This window comes from Engystomops pustulosus, chromosome 1 (genome assembly GCF_040894005.1).
Source record: "Engystomops pustulosus chromosome 1, aEngPut4.maternal, whole genome shotgun sequence".
NCBI classification, from domain to species: domain Eukaryota; kingdom Metazoa; phylum Chordata; class Amphibia; order Anura; family Leptodactylidae; genus Engystomops; species Engystomops pustulosus.
In genome coordinates this window covers 114,136,075-114,159,905 of record NC_092411.1, presented here as the reverse complement: position 1 = coordinate 114,159,905, position 23,831 = coordinate 114,136,075, and the positions used below count along the sequence as shown (strand labels likewise).

Genomic DNA, 23,831 nt, shown 5'->3' with positions numbered 1-23,831 from the left:
TCCAGTACCGTGTGCCAGCTCCTGTGTCCTGCCATGAGTTCCAGCGTTTCCTTCCAAGCTGTTCTGCTTTCTTCCCAGACTCGGACTGTGTCCTGAATCCCTGCAGTGTCCATGAGGGTCCACGACTCCAGTACCCTTCTGCCCGTGACAGTCACCTACTCCAGAATCATGACTGTAACTCCAGAGCTTTGTGACAGGAGTCATACCACCCGTGTCTTGAAAGGACCTGGCCAATAGAGAGAAATGTATATAGGTGGTGCCCCCTCTATGTTCCCCTGAAGAGCCCCTTTACCAAGGGGGGAAATGTGTAGAGGTTGAGAGATTAGATACGAGACATGAACGATAATTATCAGTAGCACATTAGGACTTTCTTGTAAGGAAGGCATATTTAGGGAACTCGGGAGTTGATAAATTTCATTGTTTCATCCCGTGCTGGCAACACAACAGCGAGGGTCCCTAGTCACTACAATAGTCCTGCGCTTAATTGTCCATTCAGTGAGCTAAAAGAATAGCACCGTGCAGCACACATATGTCTGTGGGCAAGGTGTGCTCACTGGACCATACAGTCCTAATTTTTATCTATTGTGAACGTGTGTAAAAACTATATACTGAGCAAGTACACAGGTTCACACATTGGAGTGATCTTAACTAATATTTATAAAAATTATATTTTATTCCTCACCTACTATATTAGTGACTGCAATTGAATTTTACAGTTTGGGGTGTTGTACCATAAAAGCTCTTCAATGATTTCCTATTATGTATGTTTATAGGCAGTTATGTGCAAGATAGGTTCCATAGGTTTGTTCTTAAGTTGAATTTGTATGTAAGTCAAAACTGTATATTTTAGAATTGTAGTTCCAGACAAAAATTTTTTTGTCCCTGTGGCAATTGAAGTTTCCAAATTTTTTGCTGTAATTGGACCAAGGATTATCAATAAAGCTTCATTACAGACACTTTTCAGCTGATCATTGCAGGCTGGGAGTAAATTGAGGCATCCAGAGAGCTTCACCAGAGGTCACAGTGGGCAGAGGAGTTCATCTAGGGGTTGTCTGTAAGTCGGGTGTTCTTAATAAGGGAACCACCTGTATTATGATTACGCTTCCTAGTACTCTTGGTCTCTCTAGACCAGTGATGGCGAACCTATGGGTGCCAGAGGTGGCACTCAGAGCTCTTTCTATGGGCACTCAGGCCATCACCCCAGGACAGAGTTCACCAAACACTTCCAATCTTCCTGCAGTCCCAGGCAAATTAAGGGATGCTGCTCCCTCAGTGCTATTCGACACTTTGTTGGCTGTTTGGAACTGCGGGAAAACTGCGGCAAAAGTTTTGACAGAACTGCATTATCTATATCATCGGAGGACAATAATCATAGCCTCTAAACCTTGAGAATTGTCTTTTGCATTTGTGATATACAATTACAGTGCAACTGCATTTTGATCTGTATAATATCCCATACAATCCCTATATTCCTATAGATAGTGTTATATACCGTATATACTCGAGTATAAGCCGACCCAAGTATAAGCTGAGGCCCCTAATTTTACCACAAAAACTTGGGAAAACCTATTGACTCGAGTATAAGCCGAGGGTGGGAAATGCATTGGTCACAGCCTCCCCATTACATAGGCTGCCAGACCCTGCCCCATAGTATATAGTCAGCACCTGCCCCCCAGTATATAGCCTGTCAGCCCATATCCCCCAGTATATAACCAGCCCCCTGCCCCAGTATATAGCCAGCCCCCTGCCCCAGTATATAGCCAGCAGCAGGCGAAGCCGGAAAGGTGTGTTTTGATATATTTTCTTTTACTCAAGTATAAGCCGAGTTTGGGTTTACAGCACATGGTGAGTGCCTCTATATTTGAAACGAGAAGGGCCATCTATTGCATGTTACACTTGGTACCCGGGAAGGCGAGAATAGCATATGTCATATCGTTGCCCCATATAAGGACCAGTAGCTTTGTTAACAGTAACTGGGTAATCGGCTGACTGCCGACCTGTCTCCCCAAAAGTCTCATCCATCTTATCTCCACCTTGATAGCAGAGAATTCACATTTTACACAGAAATTCACCAGTCCTGGCCTCATCTGGATTATTCACTGACCCCTCGCTGATACATTGGGTTGTAGCAGCGGATATAGAACACATCATTTCTAACCATGCACACAGGGGCACATTTTTCATTGGGAGCTTTGTAACATATCTGACTTTTTCTAAACATCAACATCATCTTGTCAGGCTCCAGGGGTAGGGGACCCACTGGACCCCCGCGGACGATTACGTAAGCCGACACTTGGGACCAGAATTTAAGTCGTACATGGTTTTCACCAGAGACTGCCGCAATGCGGGTTGGACTTGCTGTGGCGTCGTACCACCAGGTCATTCCACAGGTGCAACTTTGTCCGTGATGGCAGCCAAGGCGAGGTACAAAGACGTTGAGCAGAATCGAGTTGGGGACAGGGAGGAGACCATGGCGGGCAGCATGGGATCAGAGTCGGAAACGTAACAATAGGTCAAGGCAGGCAGAACATGATCAAAGTCAATAACGGAACCAGGGTCACAACAGGGAATCACAATAACAGCACAGGGCATAGAAACAAGCTTTCTCTAGGGCACAAGGCACGAAGATCTGTCTGGGTGTGCAGGTAGAGGCAGGGTTATTAGGCATTCCAGTTGTTAAAGGGGTGGTTGAGTTTCACAATCGGTCTCACCAAAATAATAAAGTGATATCACTATTATGTAAATAGCCTTACCTATTGTCACTAAACCCACAGCCAATCTGCTGCCACCACCCACAAATTACTTATACAAAAAAGTCCAGAGGCACCTCAACCATACAGACAATGCACACTGAACTGCAGAGAACATGCAATCGCTACATATACTGTGTCAAATGACCTGGTAACAAAATCCCTTTGGAAACTTAGGATTCTTTAAGGCTACAAGCAGAGACTTAGTAAAGTTAACACTTTAATATACATAAAAAATACATTACATAAAAAAACGAACTTATCAGAAACAAAAAAAGAAAAGAAGTTAAAAACAATATACATATAATACATACAAACATATATGGGAAAAAAAGAAACAAATTACCCTTACTATCAGATAGAGAGTGGCAAATTGGCCAGAGGACACGGCATGGAAAGATCCAGTCTTCTAAGCCCTCACAACTAAACAAGGCCATTTGGCCGTTTCACTAATTTACAGCTAGTGGGTTTTTGACCCCCACCCCTAACTGTGATGTCACTGTGAGGGGGAGTTTCTCATATACCCCCTCCCTTCAGAGAGGTATTGCCTGAGTCTGGGGTTCTATTTAAACTCCATAACTTTTGATTGGAAGATGGCACAATTGTGCCTTTGCTTCCAAACATCAGGGTACCTTGACCTTTCACCTCATACCAAACTTGGGTAGACTAGGCCTATCATTAGGGGTGTTCTGCAATTGGCTGGGTTCCTCTACAGCTAGGCTTTTGATAATCTGGCCATGAGACTATATAGATCCTATAACTCTCCCCTGTAACTGGGGACCCATAATTATGAATTATGCCCCAGTTATAGACAGCTCTTTGTCTCTTATAGTTTTTGGAGTGAAAGTGACACACAAGTTCACTATTCCTTTGATCTCTCCTTCCCCAGAGATGAGCTAGCAGAGGTGTAAATTTTTTCACTTGGAGTAGAGCAGCTTCCTCCTAATCTTTCATCATCAAGGAATCTCCTGGGGTGTTGGCTCCCACTTGTTTACTTACCGTATATACTCGAGCATAAGCCGGGTTTTTCAGCAAAATTTTTGTGCTGAGAATTCCCGGGTATATAAATACAGTTTATTTTTTTTTACAGGCAAGCTATACACTACAGGGGGCTGGCTATATACTTCAATGGGCTGGCAGGCTATATACTTCAAGGGGCTGGCAGGCTATATACTAAAGTGGAGGGCTGGCTATATACTACAAGGGGCTGGGAGGCTACATACTACAGAGGGCTGGCAGGCTATATATTACAGGGGGCTGTCAGGCTATATACTAGAGGGGCTGGCAGGCTATGTACTAGAGCGGCTGGCAGGCTATATACTAGAGAGGCTGACAGGCTACATACTACAGGGGGCTGGCAAGCTATTACACTACAGGGGGCTGGCTATATACTGGTGACACTGTGACCAATGCAATTCCCACCCTTGGATTATACTCAAGTAAATAGGTTTTCCCAGTTTTTGGTGGTAAAATGAGTTACCTCGGCTTATACTTGGGTCGGCTTATACTCGAGTATATACAATAATTAGCATTTGTTCATGCAAATGGAGCCTCATAACTCAGTCAGTAATAACATTGACAAGACATAATAAAGAAAAAAAAAATGTACAGTTGGTGCAATATTATCACACCTTCCATAAGGCCTACATTAATTCTTTACACAGGCCCTCCAACCAAAAATTAGAGACATGGGGATTTATTTAGAAGCAAACTAGATATATTAAAATGTGCTGGTTGAGTGCTGGATTAATTCTATGCCATGCCTAGGCTAACATAGAATTGCCCTATAACTTGCACCGAGAACTGGCTCAGGCTATAGCTGATTAGAACATTTGTCGGCCTGACGTGGCCCTCCCCACCCACTTGGCATGTAGTCACTGCAGTTTCTCCAACTTTTGTGCTAATCACGGGAGAAGGATCGCTTCTTCTGTCAGACACAGCTAGAGAACATCGGGTGAAGGCAGGAGGGGTTTATTACTGCTTCTGTCTTATACTTTCTTCACCACACAGCGCTGATGTAGCGGACTTGCATTTTTTTTTCAAGCGCACACGCGCGTTTTTTCTAACGCACGTTGACATCTCAGCATGCTCTACTTTTGCAAGTCATGCGCGTGAAGAACGCACCATACAAGTCTATGGAGATGCATGAGACACATGCAAGTGCAATGCGTTTTTCACGCATCAATTGTCATAGATAAGATAGAGCTCAGTCCTGAGTCCTTTCACGCGCATTACCTGCGCGTGAAAAACGCATTGAGATTGCATTGAAAATGCGCGTGAAAAACGGAGACACTGAACAAACTCTGAGGCCGCGGTCACACGTACCGCTAAGCGTCCGTCATAATGCGACGCTAGCACAAAGGGGGAGGTCCTCGGCCCGAACGCACATGCGTTTCCAGGGAAACACATGCGATTGTTAAGCCGATCGCATGCGTTTCTCTGGAAACACATGTGCGTTCGGACCGAGGACCTCCCCCTGTGCGCTAGCGTCGCGTGTGACCGCGGTCTGACTGAAAACTGATTGAACTTTGATGCAAAATGTCAGTTTTTCACTGACCAAAACCTGATCGCACCCTGATCAGACTCTGACGTGATCTGTAACGCAAGTGTGGATTATAAATGCCTGGGTTACATGTGAAAACTAGAAAGTGAAAAACAAAACTGTGGAAATGTCTTTCATGACCTCGTGTGGGACATATAAAGTAAAAAAAAAAAAAAAAAGAATTGATACAGAAAGTATATTGGAAAATGTTATTACTTTTCATTATTTGCTGTAAGTAGACAACCCCTTTAATTGAAAACTGAAAAAATGTATACGATTGAAATAATATTTTTCTTCAGGTTTTATAATGTTAAACCCCCAAAAGATTAAAAATAAAAAAACCAAAAAGGTCCTTTAACAATTTTTTTTACATTTTGAAACACATTGATAACTAGGAGTTTAGTACCGCTATGCTATGGTATATATCCTATTTACCAAAATTGTGAATAGTCAGCCTAGGTTTGTGCTCCCTCCTTGAGAGAGGTCACCATACAGGGTCAAGGGTCATGGTAAAACGCTCTGTTACTAACCCATGCTGTGAGAATACAATATGATGAAGCACCCAGACGCTGCAGTGAGGGAGCACAGCACAACCCGGGATTTCTACGTATATCCCTCTCACCCTGTGTGTGAGGTAACTTGTCTGGAGCACTGACATAACATGGCCGCCCCTCCCTCGTCCTCTGTGTGACAAAACAACTTGTGTGACTTTCCAGCACATGGGGTAGGAGGGAGCTGTGGGAAGGGCGCCGTAGTGACGGGGCAGGCCCGGGTGTACTGCGCATGAGGAGATAGAGGCGGGCCCGGCAGTGTGAGCTCTGCTGTGGGGACACCGGGGGTGACACCCGGGCAGCACGGAGGCACCATGGTGTTTGAGTCCCTGGTGGTGGATGTGCTGAACCGATTCCTGGGGGACTATGTGGTGAATCTGGACAGCTCGCAGCTCAAGCTGGGGATATGGGGCGGTGAGTGACACACCCGTGCTATCCGTAAATAACAGCAGTGTGTTGTGTGACATGTGGCCACTGCACTGGAGCAGCCTGCGCCCATATCTACATGTGACAGGAGCTATGCTGCCGGGCATAGCCAGTGCCCCTCCAGCTCCTACCATTCCTGTGCTAATGCTTCATAGCCGGACAATGTGCCATTTATTGTCCCTCTGCCCAGAAGTCACATAACACTTCAGAATGTGCTGAAGAATTTGACAGACATGCATGACATTATTACATTTGACAGCATGAGAAGTGCTGTATTTACAGACCTGTTCTGCAACATATTGTGTCCTGTCCTGTCGCTTGTGACAAAAATATCTAAAAAAAAAAAAAATACCGAAACCTCTGGAAGAAGGCTCTGGTTATATCCGAATAGGGGCTTTATACTGTTGGGTAGCAATGGTGTCGGTTTTCTTAGAAGCGGGTCACACCTGGGTTATATGGGAGTGTAAAGAAAAGACGAAAAGTGAACAAAATATTTCACCCTCAGTACCCCATACACTTTAATGGTCCTTCCATTGCATATACAGGCAGTCCCCTAACTTAAGGTCACCCTAGTTACAGACGACCCCTAGTTAAAGAAGGACCCCTCTGCCGCCTGCGTCCTCTGGTGAAGCCCTCTAAATGCTTTACTACAGTCCCAGGCTGCAATGATCAGCTGTAAGGTGTCTGTAATGAAGCTTTATTGATAATCCTTGGTCCCATTACAGCAAAAAAATTGTAAACTCCAATTGTCACTGAGATAAAAACATTTTTGTCTGGAACTAGAATTATAAAATATTCAGTTTCGACTTATATACAAATTCAACTTAAGAACAAACGTTCGGAACCTATCTTGTACGTAAACCCAGGGACTGCTGCATTATTTTTTCCGCTATTAATAATGGAACCTTCCTCCATAACACAGAAGGCCTAGTTCACACTTGTGTCAGTGGGGTCTGTTACACTTATTTAGGACAGTGTAACAAAATGAAAAACACTTTCTGTTCTCCATAGACTTCAATGGACCTTCCATTGCGCTTACCTTTTTTTATAACAGAAAAATACACAGGCACAGCACCTTTTTTTCTGCCAATAATAATTGAAGGTCCAACAGAACCTATAGAATGCAGGTGTGAACTGAAGGGTAGTTAGCATATCATACTGACGCATCCCAAGTTAGGCTGGATTCACACTACCGTTGCCCACCGTACCGTGGCACGGTGAGCACACGGCAGCGTGCGGGGAGAGGTGGAGAGCGCTGCTCACCCCCGCCCCTCTCCATAGGAACATATGGCGCACGGCGCCGTATGCCGTAAAAAGATAGGACATGTCCTATTTTTTCACGGGGTACAGAGTGGTACGGTGCCGCACGTGTGCTGCATCGTACTGCTCCCGTAGGGCGCCGCGCGCCCATTGCCGTTTATGGGGGGCGTATATACGTCCCCCTTGCGGCAGTGTGAATGCAGCCTTATGTTTCCAGGGACAACAGATACTAATAACACTGCCATCATCCCTGCTAGTCCCTAGTCACAAGTGTTGTGTTAGGCCACATTCACACGGGCCAAGTGGGGACGTATATCGCATATATGTCTTCAATGGCCTGCACTGAGCATTTACGTTGCTTAGGGATCAGGTTGGAAAGCCGTCGCTTGCTGTCTATTTCCATCCTGTGTTTCCTCCAGGATGCAACATATACTATGACCCTACCTGCCAGTTTTCTTGTTGTATATTCTGAGCATATAAAGAAAACACCATGTGAATGTAACATAGCTTTCACTATTTGCAACTGCTGCCTTTTGGCAGAAGGGCATCCATAAAATGGACCCTAACATAAGGCCTATGGTTGGCTGCACTAAAATGTGTTGAACCTTTGGAAATAGACCTGTATGCTTGTCCCGAACCACAGACAGAAGGCTCTGGCACTGTAGTTTGGCTGACAAACGCGGAGTCCTTGTATTATCTGGCTCAATGTCTGCAGTCTGTGGGATCGGACAATCTTATGGGTCTGTATCCATGGGCTAAACTTGTTTGTGTACAGCCAGTCTAAGAATAACTTTTTATTTTGCACTACTTCCCACTAAATCAGGCTTTCTGAACTTTTTCATGCCGAATACTCTGTTTACAAAAAGATGCAATGAGAGCCCCCAGTTACAAACAGAGATACACTGCATTCAGAACTTATGTTATGGCTGTTATGTGGGCTTTTGGGGCTCTAGCATGCACATATGGGCAATACAGGCATTATGTAGCAGCCTAGCATTTGTTGGCCAAATAGAAAAGTAAGAGATTTCTTACATGCACACCTCTGGCATTCAGATATCAATACACATTGGGGCAGATTTATCAAGCTGTCTGAAAGTAAGAATATTCTCAGTTGCCCATGACCAATCACAGCTCCCCTTTAAAATATTCGTGAGCACTGGTAAAATTAAAACCGAGCTGTAATTGGTTGCCATGGGCAACTAGGAATATTCTGACTTTAAAACGGCTTGATAAATCTGCCCCATTGACACCTTCTACTGCATCTCAGGGTGCGGTCACACATGGCGTTTGCAATACATTTTTAAGGGCGCTGTCCCACTTTGCGTTCGCAAACGCAGACGCAGACCAAACCGCGCCCACCGGGGCGGTCCGCGGTCCAATCGCATCGGTGTTTTTCTATGGAAACGCCTGCGCGGCTCGCTCGCGATCGCAGGCGTTTCCATAGAAACACCAATGCGATCGGACCGCCCCGGTGGGCGTGGTTTGGTCTGCATCTGCGTTTGCAAACGCAACGTGGGACAGCGCCCTAAGTGCATTGCAAAACGCATGCCTTTTTACATATTGTATGCTGCTGTGAAAATGTTAACACTTACCTTTGTGCTGCTTACAGCTGGTTACACTTTCAGCAGTGAGGGTGCAGTCACACGTGGCGCTTGAAGCATGCATTTTCAAATGCATCAGAGCAGCTAAGAAGAGATTTGCCTGATTACATTGCTGTTAACATTGTGTTTGCAAAATGTACGTGTTAATGCATGTGTTTGTTAACACAATGTTGACAGCAATGTATTTAGGCAAATTTCTTCTCAGCTGTTGTGATCCATTTGAAAATGCATGCATTAATGCAAACAAAACCCAATGTGTGAACGTAACCTGAAGAAAAGCACTTTCAAAACAGCTAAACGCATGATAACCTGTAAAAAAACACATTTGTTTTGCAATGTGTTTAAAAAAGCATTGCAAACGCCATGTGTGATGGCTCCCTTAGGCCGGCGCCTAAGCAAACGCAAACGCAGACAAAGTCGCGCCCACCGGGGCGGGCCTCGGCTCGATCGCATCGGTGTTTCTATGGCGTTAATTTAACGCGAAACACCGGCGGCTCGTTCCCGATCGCAGGTGTTTCCATAGAAACGTCGATGCGATCGAGCCGAGGCCCGCCCCGGTGGGCGCGACTTTGTTTGCGTTTGCAAGCGCAGACAAAGCGCCCTGTGTGGCGCCGGCCTTAGGCTTAAAGCCAGGAGCTGAAGAGATAGAGTTAGGCCCCTTTCACACTTGCGTTTTTTCACGCGCGTTTTCTGCGCATGCTTTTGACGCGCGGAACTTGCATTTCACTCTGACCCATTGTAATAAATGGGCTTTTTCACACCTGTATTTTTTTCACGCACACACGTGCATTTTTTTTACGCGCTTTTAAATCTCGACATGCTCTACTTTTGCAAGTCACGCACGTGGGAAATATGCACCATACAAGTTTATGGAGACGCAGCAAAAACGCATTGCACTCTGAGAGACTTGCAAGTGAAAAACGCATTGAAATTGCATTGAAAACGCGCATGAAAAACTGAGACACTGAGCAAACTGTGACTGAAAACTGATTGAACTCTGATGTAAAACATCAGTTTTTCACTGACCAAACCCTGATCGCACCCTGATCAAACTTTGACGTGATCTGCAACGCAAGTGTGGAAGGGGCCTTAGTGCACAGCTTCAGATTGACGATGGTTGAGCTGCATTACTCATTCCTAAGGGAGGTAGCAAGCAACATGTTCTCATGGCATTGCTGTTTATAGTAGGCAGGGATTATGATGGAACAATGCGTAATGGACCCCTGGTGGTAGTTTAAAAACGACATCCGCTCTATTCTGTGCTGCCAAGTGATTTTGGGTGCATCCACACATTCCGTTTTTCAGATGCAGTTTTTGATGCCCAAACCAGGAGTGGAGTTAAAATAGAGGAGGAGCAGCTCTTCTTAATGATAAGTTGTCACCTATTATGATCCACACCTGCTTTTGGGTTCAAAAACTGCATCTAAAAAACGGAATGTGTGGCTGCACCCTTTGGCGCACAGTGGGTGGGGTAGAGTGCAGAGGGACCCGGAAGGCGGGTTTCGGGGGGGAGAATCAGTTCTCTAGGAGTTTTGTAATAGCCAGAGACCAGAGGGGCTTTGCTGATGCCGCCCCTGAGTACTTGGGTTTCATCTATTAACAGGCAGTAGAGCCGAGAGGTGCCAGGTGGCGTAGGCTAGAGTGCGATGTCATCCCTGGCAGACATAACGAGCAAGCAGGTTTAGGACATCTACCATGAGTAAATCTGATGATAGATTTCCTTTAAATGAAGTTTAAACTTAAAGAAAATATCCCATCAAGTGTGATAACCAGGGGCAATTACTCATAGACCCAGGAACATTAACTGTGGTAATCTTCTTATATTTTCCTAGCATGGCCTCCTTCCTTCTAAATTAAATTTTTACAATTATGCTAATGAGCATAAGGACTCTAGGGGGCATTACCAGACTAAGTCCTCCATGAACACTTTCTTTTATTTAACATGAGAAACTCTCAACATGTGTGAAAAGCACCCTACATGTGTCTATGGAGACACAAAACAATAGCATAGCATTATGAGGTATTTTTTCTATCAAATTGATAAAAAAAAAACATGCTTCAAAAAGTGACACTAAACAAGCTGATGGAAATGTCAGTTTTTCACAGACCATCCCTGGTCGAACTCTGACCAGACAGTGATAAAACAATGCGACCCCTTGTGTGAAAGGGGCCTAACAGCCTGTGAATCTTCAGCTCTGGAAACGCCCACAGAGCCCTTCTGGCTCATTAGCATAATTTTAAAAGTTTATGTTAAAAGGAAGGAGGCCATGGAAAACAAATATAAGAAGATTACCACACTCATGGCAACTGGTTTATAAAGTTTTCTTTGTGATAGTTGATTTAGTTTCGCCCCTTCAGGAGTTTTTTGGCCTCAAGGACACAACCTCAATTTTGAAATTTTCCATGTGGATAAGTGATTATAACTGGGGAACGCTTTAACATATCCGTGGGATTTCAAGATCTTATGACACATTGTGCCTCATATCAGTCAAAAAAATTGGGAGGATTACTTTTGTGTTTAGTTATTAACCCCTTAAGGACGGAGGGTTTTTCGGCTAATTTCTCGCTCTCCAACTTCAAAAATCCATAACTTTTTCATTTTTACGTGTACAGACCTGTGTGAGGGCTTATTTTGTGCGTAACAAATTTTACTTTCCCGTAATGTTATTTATTTTAACATGCCGTGTACTGCGAAGCTGAAAAAAAATTCCAAATGTGGAAAAACTGAAAAAAAACCGCACGTGCGTCACGTTCTTGTGGGCTCAGTTTTTACGACTTTCACTCTTCGCTCCAAATAACATGCCTACTTTATTCTTTGGTTCGGTGCGATCGCGGTGATACCAAATTTATATAGGTTTTATTGTGTTTTAATACATTTTCAAAAATTAAACGAATGTGTACAAAAAAGAAAAAAATTTTTTTGCCATCTTCTGACGCTAATAACTTTTTCATACTTTGGCGCACGGAAATGTGTGAAGGGTCATTTTTTGCGAAATGAGGCGACGTTTTCATTGCTACCATTTTGAGGTCTGTGCGACATTTTGATCATTTTTTATTTCATTTTTTATGTTATGTAAAAAGGTGTAAAAGTCGCATTTCGGACATTTGGGCGCCATTTCCCGCCTCGGAGGTCACCGCCGGCCGTAACCGTTTTTATATTTTGATAGATCGGGCATTTTGGGACGCGGCGATACCTAATATGTCTGTGATTTTTACTGTTTGTTATGTTTTATATCCGTTCTAGGGAAAGGGGGGTGATTTGAACTTTTAATATTTTATTAATTTTTTTTATTTTTTACACTTTTTTTTTCACTATTTTTTAGACCATCTAGGGTACATTAACCCTAGATGGTCAGATCGCTCCTACCATATACTGCAATACTACAGTATTGCAATATATGGCGTTTTTGCAGGTCATACATTACAATGAGCCACTGGCTCATTGTAACGAACCTGCATAAACCATGTAGCCTCGTGTCAAAAGAAGACCCGAGGCTACCATGGTAACCGACCGCCGCCCCCGATGACGTTCGGGGGCGTGGCGATCGAAAAAAAGATGGCGGCGCCCGCGCGCCGCCGTCTTTTAAACGCCGCCCGCGACTTTGCGGGCGGCGTTTAGAGGGTTAATAGCCGCGATCGGTGCAAGCACCGACCGCGGTTATTAGCGGTGGGGGTTTTGTGCAAAATGCAAAAACCCCCACCTCTGTATGAAGAGGACTCAGCCCGTGAGCCCTCTTCATACATCCCTTATACCTCTGCGCCGTAGAGCTACGGCGCAGAGCGTTAAGGGGTTAAAGAAAAACTTGACTTGGCAAATATTTGGAAAGATTCTCCATTTTCAAAGTTCTAAATTCTCAACTTTTCAGGTAGATAGGGACCTCGGCTTATACTTGAGTCAGCTTATACTCAAGTATATACGGTAACTCTTTCTTGGTGGAGGAAATGAAAATAAACAATTTTAAAAGTTTACAATGTTTATTTTGACTGAAACACTGTAAATACAATTGCAGGTGGTTACTTTTCTGCTTCAGCAAATATTTTTCCATAAAATTACAATTACGGATCACCATTTCTTCTATATTTTGGAAAAATAGTTAAACACTTTATGCAGAATAAACAGTATGACCTGGGATGGGATGGGATGGGAGGGGGAGGAGGGCGGAGCCCAAACACCACCAAGACAAAGAAATCGAAAATGCAAGAGGGAGAAAAAGCGCAACTATCGTGTGATATTGTCAGATGCAACTCTTGAAAGCATTACAGTAAACCAGGACTCTCACCTGAACTCAGATGGTATAAAGGTGTTATAAAGTATCCAGCTGCCACTCCTTGACGGGCACGTTCACCGGAGGACCAGGATCCTGGAATGGTATAGAGCCTATACCATTCCAGGATCCTGGTCCTCCGGTGAACGTGGCCGTCAAGGAGTGGCAGCTGGATACTATAGAGAATATATTACAACCCGGAGGTGATGGCAGGACGGCGCTGTTCTCAGAACTCACACGGAGATCCAATGTCAAAGAAGAATCTGCTTTATTACATACAGAGATCGCAACGTGTTTCAGTTCTGAACCGGAGCTTTTATCAGGCAGAATGCAGAATGAGTAAGAGAATCTAAAAAACTGTTGTACATGTTGCACTCACCAGGTAGTGCGGTATTGGACGCAACACTTTGCCAGTAAGTTGACAATTGTGACATCAAACTGGAAAAAAAATAAACCATTCAGTTAACTGCACATGTTGTGGATTGTTATTTGGGAAAATACATGTAAATCTATAGAAAAAATACAATTGTGTTAATGCAGATTTGCATTTCGTGTATTTTAGATGCTGATTTTGTGTATGTACACAAATATCAGCAAAGCCACAATTGTCCAACAATTTCCGTAGAAAAAAAATTGATTCATCTACATTACTTTTTACAAATCGCATTCACTCCAGAGCTGCTATAATATGCAGCCGAATTTCCATAAGAAAATCTGTGCGGACGGAACAGGCAAAGAATACATTTGCAGGTACCCTGAGTAGAGTGGGGCTGGTATCAAGGATCAATAAACGCTTCTTTCTTAAAATACTAGACCGTTTTCATTACAATACAACACATTACAGATCTGGACTGGATTCTTTACCAGACAAGATGTATAAGAAGCTTTGATTTATGTCTGTGTGCGAAGGAGATGTCAGGACAAGCTTTTAGACGCCTCAGGCCAGAGGCACACGTGGCGTTTTGAACCAGTTTTTCGGCAGATTTTATGCAGTCCGTTAAAAACCGCATGCGTTTAAAAACAAATGCGTTTTTGAAAAACGCATCCGTTTTTGACCGGTTTTATAAAAACGTATGCATTTTTAATGGCTTGCTTCAAAACGGCTCAAAAATGGGTTCTAAACGCCACTTGTGCCGGTCTTAGTCTTTTTAATTTGTGAAATTGCTTGTAATAACATGATAGACGCTTGTACAGGTGTTACTGTGACCTCTGGCTGCTGGTCCTTTTTGCACAATGGCGTAACTTCCCATAGCCTGCCATTACATCTCACTTTCTGCAGAAATCAATAGTAGTAATTGTTCTTCTAGTTCCATCCTCATCCTTGACAGATTTAGGAATTTCTAAAATGATTGAATTGTTGTCATTCTCAGAAAACAAAAAATTATAAATTGAGATCATGGCTGTAAATAGCAGCACTAGAGCACTAAAGATATTTTTATAATGTATAACAAGGGTGACGAGAAATTCTGCCTACAGTATGCAAGTGTACAAGTATATCCATAGACTTTTTGTCTCCCATGAAATTGATTTGAAGCATCTATTCTCTCTCAAGGCTCAGAATTTCTCTTAAATGAATGTGTTTGTACATTGATCAAGATGGCAGAGCTTGGAAATCTAGCGTAGAAGACTAGCAGCTAGCCTTATACCATCCACCAGATGTAGAATATTAAACGTGTAATTCACTTTCCTGTAAATCTGTGGCATACACCAGTCTAGTTTTTACACATCACACATGGTTTATAATGGATACACAAAAAAATTCCCTATTTACATTTGTCTCTGTTTCACTAGCAAACTTGCATTAGCAGCAGTGAACATATTAGACAACGCTAAGCTTTTAGAAAGTAATGGTCAGCAGCTGCCAAATAGGACATTAAATAAATAGGTGCGGCTTTCTTCCACAGCTCAAACTAAACAAAAAAGAAATGGTAGATGAAGAGTGGTTTTAATAAGCATATTAATATCTCTGGAAAATATATAGAGAAAATCTCTTAACCCCTTAATGACCTGGCCCTTTTTTTGTTTTTTCCATTTTTCACTCCCCACTTTCAAAAATCTATAACATTTTTATTTTTATATACGTAAAAAGCTTGTTTTCTGTGTAACAAATTGCACTTCATAGTTACGGTATTTAATATTCCATGCCGTGTTCTGGGAAGTGGTAAAAAAATTCCAAATGCAGTGAAAATGGTGAAAAAATGCATTTGCGACATTTTCTAGTGGGCTTGGATTTTACAGTTTGACTTTGTGCCCCAAATGACATGTCTACTTTATTCTTTAGGTCGGTGTGATCACAGGGATAACAAATTTGTATAGGTTTTATACCGTTTTAATATATTTACAAAAATTTAAACCTCCTTAACAAAAAAATAATGACTTAATAACTTTTTCATACTTTGTTGTATGGAGCTGTGGGTGGTGTCATTTTTTGTGACTTTTGATGAAGTTTTCAATGCTATCATTGTTAGAACTGTACGACATTTTGATCACTTTTCATAAAATTTTTTATATTTTTCGTTACGGCGTTAAACACGGTGAAAAACCGTTATTATAGTTTGATTGGGCATTTTTGGACCTGGCGATATCTAATGTGTTTATGATTTTTACTGTTTATGGGGTGATTTGAATTTGTTTTTTTTATTATAACTTTTTTTTAATTTTTACTATTTTTCAGACCCCTAGGGTACCTTAACCCTAGGTTGTCTGATTGATCCTACTATATACTGCCATACTAAAGTATGGCAGTATATGGAGATTTTCCTCTAGCACATTAGCACATTGTAATGAATGGGTTAAAACGAGACAGAACCAAGGCTGTCATAGCAACTGATTTCCGCTCCCCGATGAACTCACGGGGAGCAACGATATTCGGAAAGATGGCGGCTTCATCTTTTTGAAGCCGCCAGTAGCTAGCACTGAATATGGTGCAGGTGCAGCAAAGACTTATTGGCTTTTGAAAGGGCCCGTGAGCCCTCTCCATGCACCCACACCTGAGGCACGCCGTAATAGTAGTTGGGAAGGGGTTAATCTATACAGATGGTTCATATAAAGCTAATATTTACAAGGTGATGATATGAAGCCATGGGATTTTCAAATATACACACAGAGGCTAGCAACACATAAGCTTTACAGAAGAGGAGATTTATTATTAAAGGGTTTTGCCCATGAAAGAAAGTTCTCCAAATTTAATCCCGTAATGATGTTTACATTATAAAGATAATTTTTAACTCCTTACTTTACAAATTTACTCAGTTTTATTGCTGTTTATGTTAGCTCTTATAACTCAGTGATAGTCAGTGTCAAATTCCAGAGTGTGGGAGGTGACTCTTTAAGCAGACACTTCATGATTCCTCTGTGCTATGGGATGCTGTCGACTGACAATGTGCTTAGATCATTGGGATACAGATTTTATCTATACTTTCATTTAGCTTCAGTAGCTTCTACTTATATCTGATACAGAAAAAGAGAGATGAGACAGATCAGAGTCATGAGCAGAGGTCGCATTAACGCCTCACCAAGCGTCATAGACGCATGATGAGGCGCCATTACCCCCAAAAATAATTGCCATGCGTCAAAGTACGCATGGCAATTATTTCCTGTAGCGCGCAGGCTGAGGGGTTCGGCGAGCGCCGCAAAGGAGAGAAATATCAGTGGCGCGGTCGCAGCGCAGGGCCGCTCCGCTGGACATGTGACGCCGTGTTCCGTGTCAGCGGCGCGTTGGAGAGACCCCCAGCAAGAGCGCAGGCCCCGGGGGAGACATGCAGGTTCGGGGCTGCTGCTCCAGCTCTCCCTGCAGGCCTGTGTATCAGCGATTACGAGATTCTGGCAGGGCAAGGTGAGTGCAAACCCACACTGTACTCACTGCACTCTATGTGTACTGTGTGTAGTGTGTGTGCTGTGTGTAGTGAGTGAGCCAGGTGCTGTGTGTATGCTGTGTATAGTGTGTGTGTAGTGTGCTGTGTGTAGTGTGCAGTGTGTGCTGTGTGTAGTGCGTGTGTGCTGTGTGTAGTGTGCTGTGTGTAGTGTGTGTGTGCTGTGTGTGTATGCTGTGTATAGTGTGTGTGTGTGCTGTGTGTAGTTTGTGTGCCGTGTGTAGTGTGTGGCAAGTGTCCCAGATGCGTGCCAGGTGCCGTGTGTGTCAGGTGCCGTGTGTGTCAGGTGCCGTATGTGTGCCAGGTGCCGTGTGTGGCGAGTGTGGCGTGAGTGTGCCAGGTGCCGTGTGTGGCGTGTGTGTGCCAGGTGCCGTGTGTGGCGTGTGTGTGCCAGGGGCCGTGTGTGGCGTGTTTGTGCCAGGGGCCGTGTGTGTGTGCCAGGGGCCGTGTGTGGCGTGTGTGTGCCAGGGGCCGTGTCTGGTGAGTGTGGCGTGTGTGTGCCAGGTGCCGTGTGTGGCAAGTGCGGCGTGTGTGCGCCAGGGGCCGTGTGTCGCGAGTGTGGCGTGTGTGTGCCAGGTGCCGTGTGTGGCGAGTGTGCCAGGTGCCGTGTGTGGCAAGTGCGGCGTGTGTGCGCCAGGGGCCTTGTGTGGCGAGTGTGACAGATGCCATGTGTAGTGTGTGTGCCAGGGGCTGTGTGTGGCGAGTGTGCCAGGTGCTGTGTGCTGTGTGTAGTCTGTGTGCCAGGGGCTGTGTGTGGCAAGTGTGCCAGGTGCTGTGTGCCATGTTTCAGGCTTTAATGATTTTCTTGTATTAATAGACGTTTATTAGATCGTTAGTAGACATTAATAGATAAATATATACACAACTAGGAGTTATATATTTGTATTCCTAAAAATTTCATACTCCTCATCGGCTAAAAATACTCCTCAAAAATGGTAAAAGGAGTATTATTACCCTTCCAGAAAAATGTTAGTGCGACCTCTGGTCATGAGATGGATATAAGACTCAATTAAATACTCATTGCTATCTCACCTTTAACTAACACAGTCAGCCCTGCTATGCCTCCCCCTCTCCTAGGATCAGACCTTATCTTGACTGTATCTTGTTGAGTTAGTCTCTGGACACTGCTGCTTGCCGGGAGAAAGTGCCTGTGTCTTGTAATGCAGAGGGAGGGGCAGGAGGCAGAGAGCACTGAACTGTGCAGACAAGAGAAGCTATTCATAAGAAGAATGGTTGGGTCCAGGGACAACCAAATTATAAACAGCTGGACTGCTGGAGACATGTTGGAATTATATTTGTGAAATGCAGTTTTTTTTTTTTTTGGTTATAACAGAGAATTAGAGAATATGTTATTTTGAGAATCTTGGCTTAGTAGGAATACCCCTGTAAATTGACTTTTTTGCACTAGTTTTTTACAGTTCCTTTAGCGCTTTATCTTAGACAACTTCATAAATCTGGCAAATGGATTGTTAATGTGTGCAGGATTTGTAATATTGCCATTTACTGCAATACAGCAGTATTGCAGTATATGGTAGAAGAGATCTAAAAAAAGTAAAAGAAATTATAAAAACCTGAAAATTCAAATGACTCCCCCGTTCCCTTGAACACATATAAAATAAATAAACAAGTACAATTGTATGTTAGGTATTCCCATGTCTCAAAAGTCCCAGTCTATCAAAATATAAACAGTTTTTCCTGAATGTGTCCGAACTGCCAATTTTTTTTTTTTTACTATTTCGCAACTTAATTTGAATAAAAATTGATCAAAAAGTCAGTGTGCAAAATGACGGGAATAAAAAATAATAATAAACCCCTTACTAACCCCCTAATTTGCATATCAGAAAAAGTCTGTAATTAAGGTACAGTGCGTCACTGGCAGGTAATTTTAGATGAAAGGGCCTAACTTCCTGATCAGTGGGGGACTCAGTGATCAGTGGGGGGCACAGATCACGAAAACGACCCAACCTCCGTCTAACCCCTCATCGCTCCGTCAGACTAATGAAGCAGACGGCCGTGCAAGACTGTTCTACTCCATTAATCCCTATATAATATGTCTTTAAGTCTTCAATAGATTTTATTCTCTGTAAGATTATGGAATATAATGGCGCAATATCTGACTGAAATTTTACAGTTACAAATGCTGACTTCACTTCTGAATTCGCCTGAAATTGGAAAATGATTGATGTATTTGTATATTATGTATTTTCTTGTTCTGTTAACACTAGATATGAGAATAACTTGTCCACTGATCCGCATTCCTTGTCAAATCATTAAATTTTCAGGCCCTGAGGGTACTGATATTTATTCTAATGGTATTTTCCCTTCTGTTTTCATCCTGTACCCCTGAGATACCACCATCCTTTGAACTGCCACACATTAGTGTACTAGTACTGTACAGTATTTCTATTTCATTCTCCTCTTCCTTCTGTAGACTTTGGGTGAAGAGATTTGGTGGAGGAAATTCATATATATTTTGGAGATCCCTCCCCTTGAAGGCAAGTGATATAGTCCCCTTGCATTTGAAGCCCATGACTGTGCTACAAATTCTTGTGGTATTTTTATCTTGAGCCTACTGTTGTACATTAGAAGACTCGGAGCGGCTATGTTCTCTAATCTAAACCTCTTGTTTAACTTTTGTTTTATTTTTCTGTTGACATTTGTGACCTATGAGGTCTTGTTTGCTGTGGGTCAGTGTTTTTTTTTTTTTGGCAGTATTGGGTTTAAGTTTTTTTGGGTATCAGTCCTTTGGTTCTGTGTCCAAAATCCAGCCGACTGGTTACATTTAATATCCATTAACTGCAGCTGCTATAAAGAATGGATGCCATGCTACATGGTTATATAGACAGTACACAAAGTAAGGGGTGATTTATCTGATGTATATGAAGTAGGACTGTTCCAGTTGCCCATGGAAATCAGAACTCCTCTTAAATTTTATAAACAGGGGTGGGGAAATGAAAGCTGAGCTCTCATTGGTTGCTCTCAGACACTTCTGATAAATCTTCCCAATTGTCTCCAAAATAGCCATGAATGTTGTACAGTTATTACAGTAGCTGTAATAAATTTACCTGTACCATTAGCTTTATATTTTATACATTTAAGCAGATATGCTATTGGCTTTGTCATAATCAGCTTTTTGTAGAACATTAATTATAGAATAAAACTGCAGATTCATCATTTTATAGTATGCCCCCTTTGTTTTAAAAGCTCAAGGGAATTCCAGCCAAGAAAATGGCAGTGATTTCTAAAAACTGCAGTGTGAATATTTCTGTGGTTTATTCTCAGACAAGATATCTCTGGGGTCTGGGAAACAGATGCAAATATTGAAATTAGAAATACCTAAGAAAGCTTTAGGTTTAATTGGCTAAATGTAGAGGTTGTAAAAGTGGATGAAGAGTACATTTTTTCATTGTTTCAATTGCGATGATGCAAGGCTGAGGCATTTTTTTATATTGCTGAGTAATTTTATTTTAGAAGACACATCGCTGGTTTATATTTCTTATTTTTTGAAATTCTGTTCAAGGGTAATTTTGTATGTTTTATTCACACTTTGCTTCGTGGACAACCATGAAGCAATTGAAGTTTAAGTTTAAAATTGACTTGGTTCTCAGGTTTTAAAGGGGTTTAGCCATGAAAGAAAATTATCAAATTTCAATCCCCTAGTGATGTTCATATAATAAAGATCACTTTTAGTCCTTTACGTTGCACTTTTACTCAGTTTTATTGCTGTTTTAGCTCCTATCACTCAGTGATGATCAGGGTGTGGGCGGGGACTCTCTAAGCAGACACATTATGATTCATCTAGTTCTGTGAGCTGAAAATGTGGTTAGATTATCAGGGTACAGGGTTTCAGTGGCGTAACTACCACCGTAGCAGCCGTAGCAGCTGCTACGGGGCCCATGAGGTTTAGGGGCCCGGGGATGCACGGACCCTGTGTGCAGTGCTTTGCCAAGTGGTCTGGGAATGCACTGCCGGGTCCCTGACAGATCGTGTCCCCGGGCCCCTCCCTCTGTGTCTCGGCTACTGCCCCTCTCCTGGAGTCCCTGAAACAACCACCCGCCACCACCCTGACCCGCCCGTCCGGTAGCCACCCCCCTCAGCCGGCACAGGTGACCGCAGCCCGCCTAACACACTGGCCGCTGACACATTCCACCGACGGGACAGTTGACACCACGCCCCCTGTCCCAGTGAACGCGCCCTCCCGCCCAGCGAACGCACCCTCTGCCCTCCCGCCCAGCGAACGCACCCTCTGCCCTCCCGCCCGGCGAACGCACCCTCTGCCCTCCCGCCCGGCGAACGCACCCTCTGCCCTCCCGCCCGGCGAACGCACCCTCTGCGCTCCCGCCCGGCGAACGCACCCTCTGCCCTCGCCCCCCCCCCGTCCCGGATGTGCAACCACTCCAACCCCCCCTCCCTCCTGCCCGAACACCCGCCGCAACACCCGCCCGAACAACCACCGGAAACACCCGCCTGATGCCACGGCCGGGTGGTCATCCAAACATCTTAAAAGGTATGTATATGCTATGTATATTGTGTATATATGTATATTGTGTATATATGTATATACTGTGTGTATATATGTATATACTGTGTGTTTATGTGTATTTACATGTTTATACTGTGTGTATATGTGTATATAAATGTATATACTGTGTATATTTCTGTATATATGTATATTCTGTGTATATTGTATATATACTGTGTATATGCGTATATATATGTATATACTGTGTATATGTATATTCTGTGTATATTGTGTATATGTGTATATACTGTGTATATTGTGTATATGTGTATATACTGTGTATATTGTGTATATGTGTATATACTGTGTATATTGTGTATATGTGTATATACTGTGTATATTGTGTATATATGCATATACTGTGTATATTGTGTATATGTGTATATACTGTGTATATTGTGTATATATGCATATACTGTGTATATTGTGTATATATGCATATACTGTGTATATTGTGTATATGTGTATATACTGTGTATATTGTGTATATATGCATATACTGTGTATATATGCATAGATGCAAATGCTGTATTTATTGTGTATGTGTATATATATATAATGCATGTGTCTTTTTGTATATGTTGTGCATATAGTATGTATATATATATATGCTGTATATACTGAATGTGTGTATTCCCGTATGTGTGTATATGCTGTATATACTGAATGTGTGTGTATTTGCTGTATGTGTGTATATTCTGTATGTATATGCAGTATGTGTGTATTTGGTCTTTTTATACTGTATGTATGTGTATGTTTGGTCAGTGTATATACTTTGAGTTTGTATACACTCTGTATTAGTGAATAAATGTATATGAGTGCATAAATGTGTGTGTGTATAAGTCTATATGGGTGCGACTATATATGTGTAGAACTTTATGTGTATATAAGTATATAAAGGTGTGTATGTATCAGTATATAAATTTGTGTACTTGTATAAATATATCCATGTAGGGTTACATTCACAAGAACATATGGAGAGGGGAGGGGTGAGCCGCGATCACCTTTCCTCCTCTCCAGCGCACCGATGTGTGCCTGCCAGGCTATAGCCGGACAGGCACACATTTATGTATATTTTTTTTAAGTGGAAGGGGGGCCCCATGCAGAAATCTGCTATGGGGCCCAGCCTCTCCTAGTTACGCCACTGCAGGGTTTATATACACTTTAATTTACCTTCTGAACATTGTACTAGTATCTGAAACATAGAAAGAGGGATGAGACGGATCAGAAATGAGATCCATGAGATGCGTATAACAGTCTTAGTTCTGCTACATCTCCACTACATACACAACACACTGTTAGATCTGATGTGCCACCCCGCCCCCTGATTAAGAACTTATCTGCCTGTAGCTCACGATGTGATGTGGTGTTGTTTGCTGGCAGAAAGTCAGTGTGTATCAGTGTGAGCTTGTCCCGGAATGCTCGGGGAGGGACTAGCGCCAGAGAGCAGCATCAGACAAAAAAGCAAGATGGCTGCCGGCCCTAAAGTCAGAAAATAAAGGGTGGGAAACCAGGGGCAACTAAAATTGTATCCCCAGGACTGATAGAGACAGGTTGGACTTATATCAGTGAAATGCTGTATTTTTGTTAATAACAGTGAATTAGAGAATGTGTCATTTTGTTATCCTGAGTACATTTAAGAAACTTGTCTTTGTGGGAATACCCCTTTAAGCCCTGCATGTAGCAGAAGTGAGGAGCAGATTGTGGATTGTTAGATTGGCCATAAGTCGTTAGTGGCGAAGACTATATATGCCCTACTTAAAAGTAAATGTATCAACTGGTCGGCTGTCCTTGGGGGAATGTTTGCAGTGTCCGCGTTGTCTCAGATACCTAAACTGTCAAGAGTTAGAACATACCAACAATATTTATTTTTTACTGCATAAATTGTTAGTACTGGTGACATGTGGTACTTGCTTTGTATTGCATATTGTATAACTATTCAATGCAATTACCCAGGGGCGGGGCTTGGCATGATTACATATCCATTTCCAGTGAAGTGCATCCGATCTATAACGAGCACCACTGTAAACAATGTAAAACAC

General features: G+C 42.9%; 1 protein-coding gene across 1 annotated transcript in view; it reads left to right on the top strand.

Moving 5' to 3' along the window:
* The first annotated feature begins 5,944 nt into the window (after positions 1-5,944).
* The window catches only part of VPS13A (vacuolar protein sorting 13 homolog A), a 130,110-nt gene continuing 112,223 nt past the window's right edge, over positions 5,945-23,831 (top strand). The window contains exon 1 of the mRNA XM_072150912.1: positions 5,945-6,257. Within this exon, the coding sequence (XP_072007013.1) occupies positions 6,158-6,257 (100 nt within the window). The 5' untranslated portion in view covers positions 5,945-6,157. The remainder of the gene's footprint in view (positions 6,258-23,831) is intronic.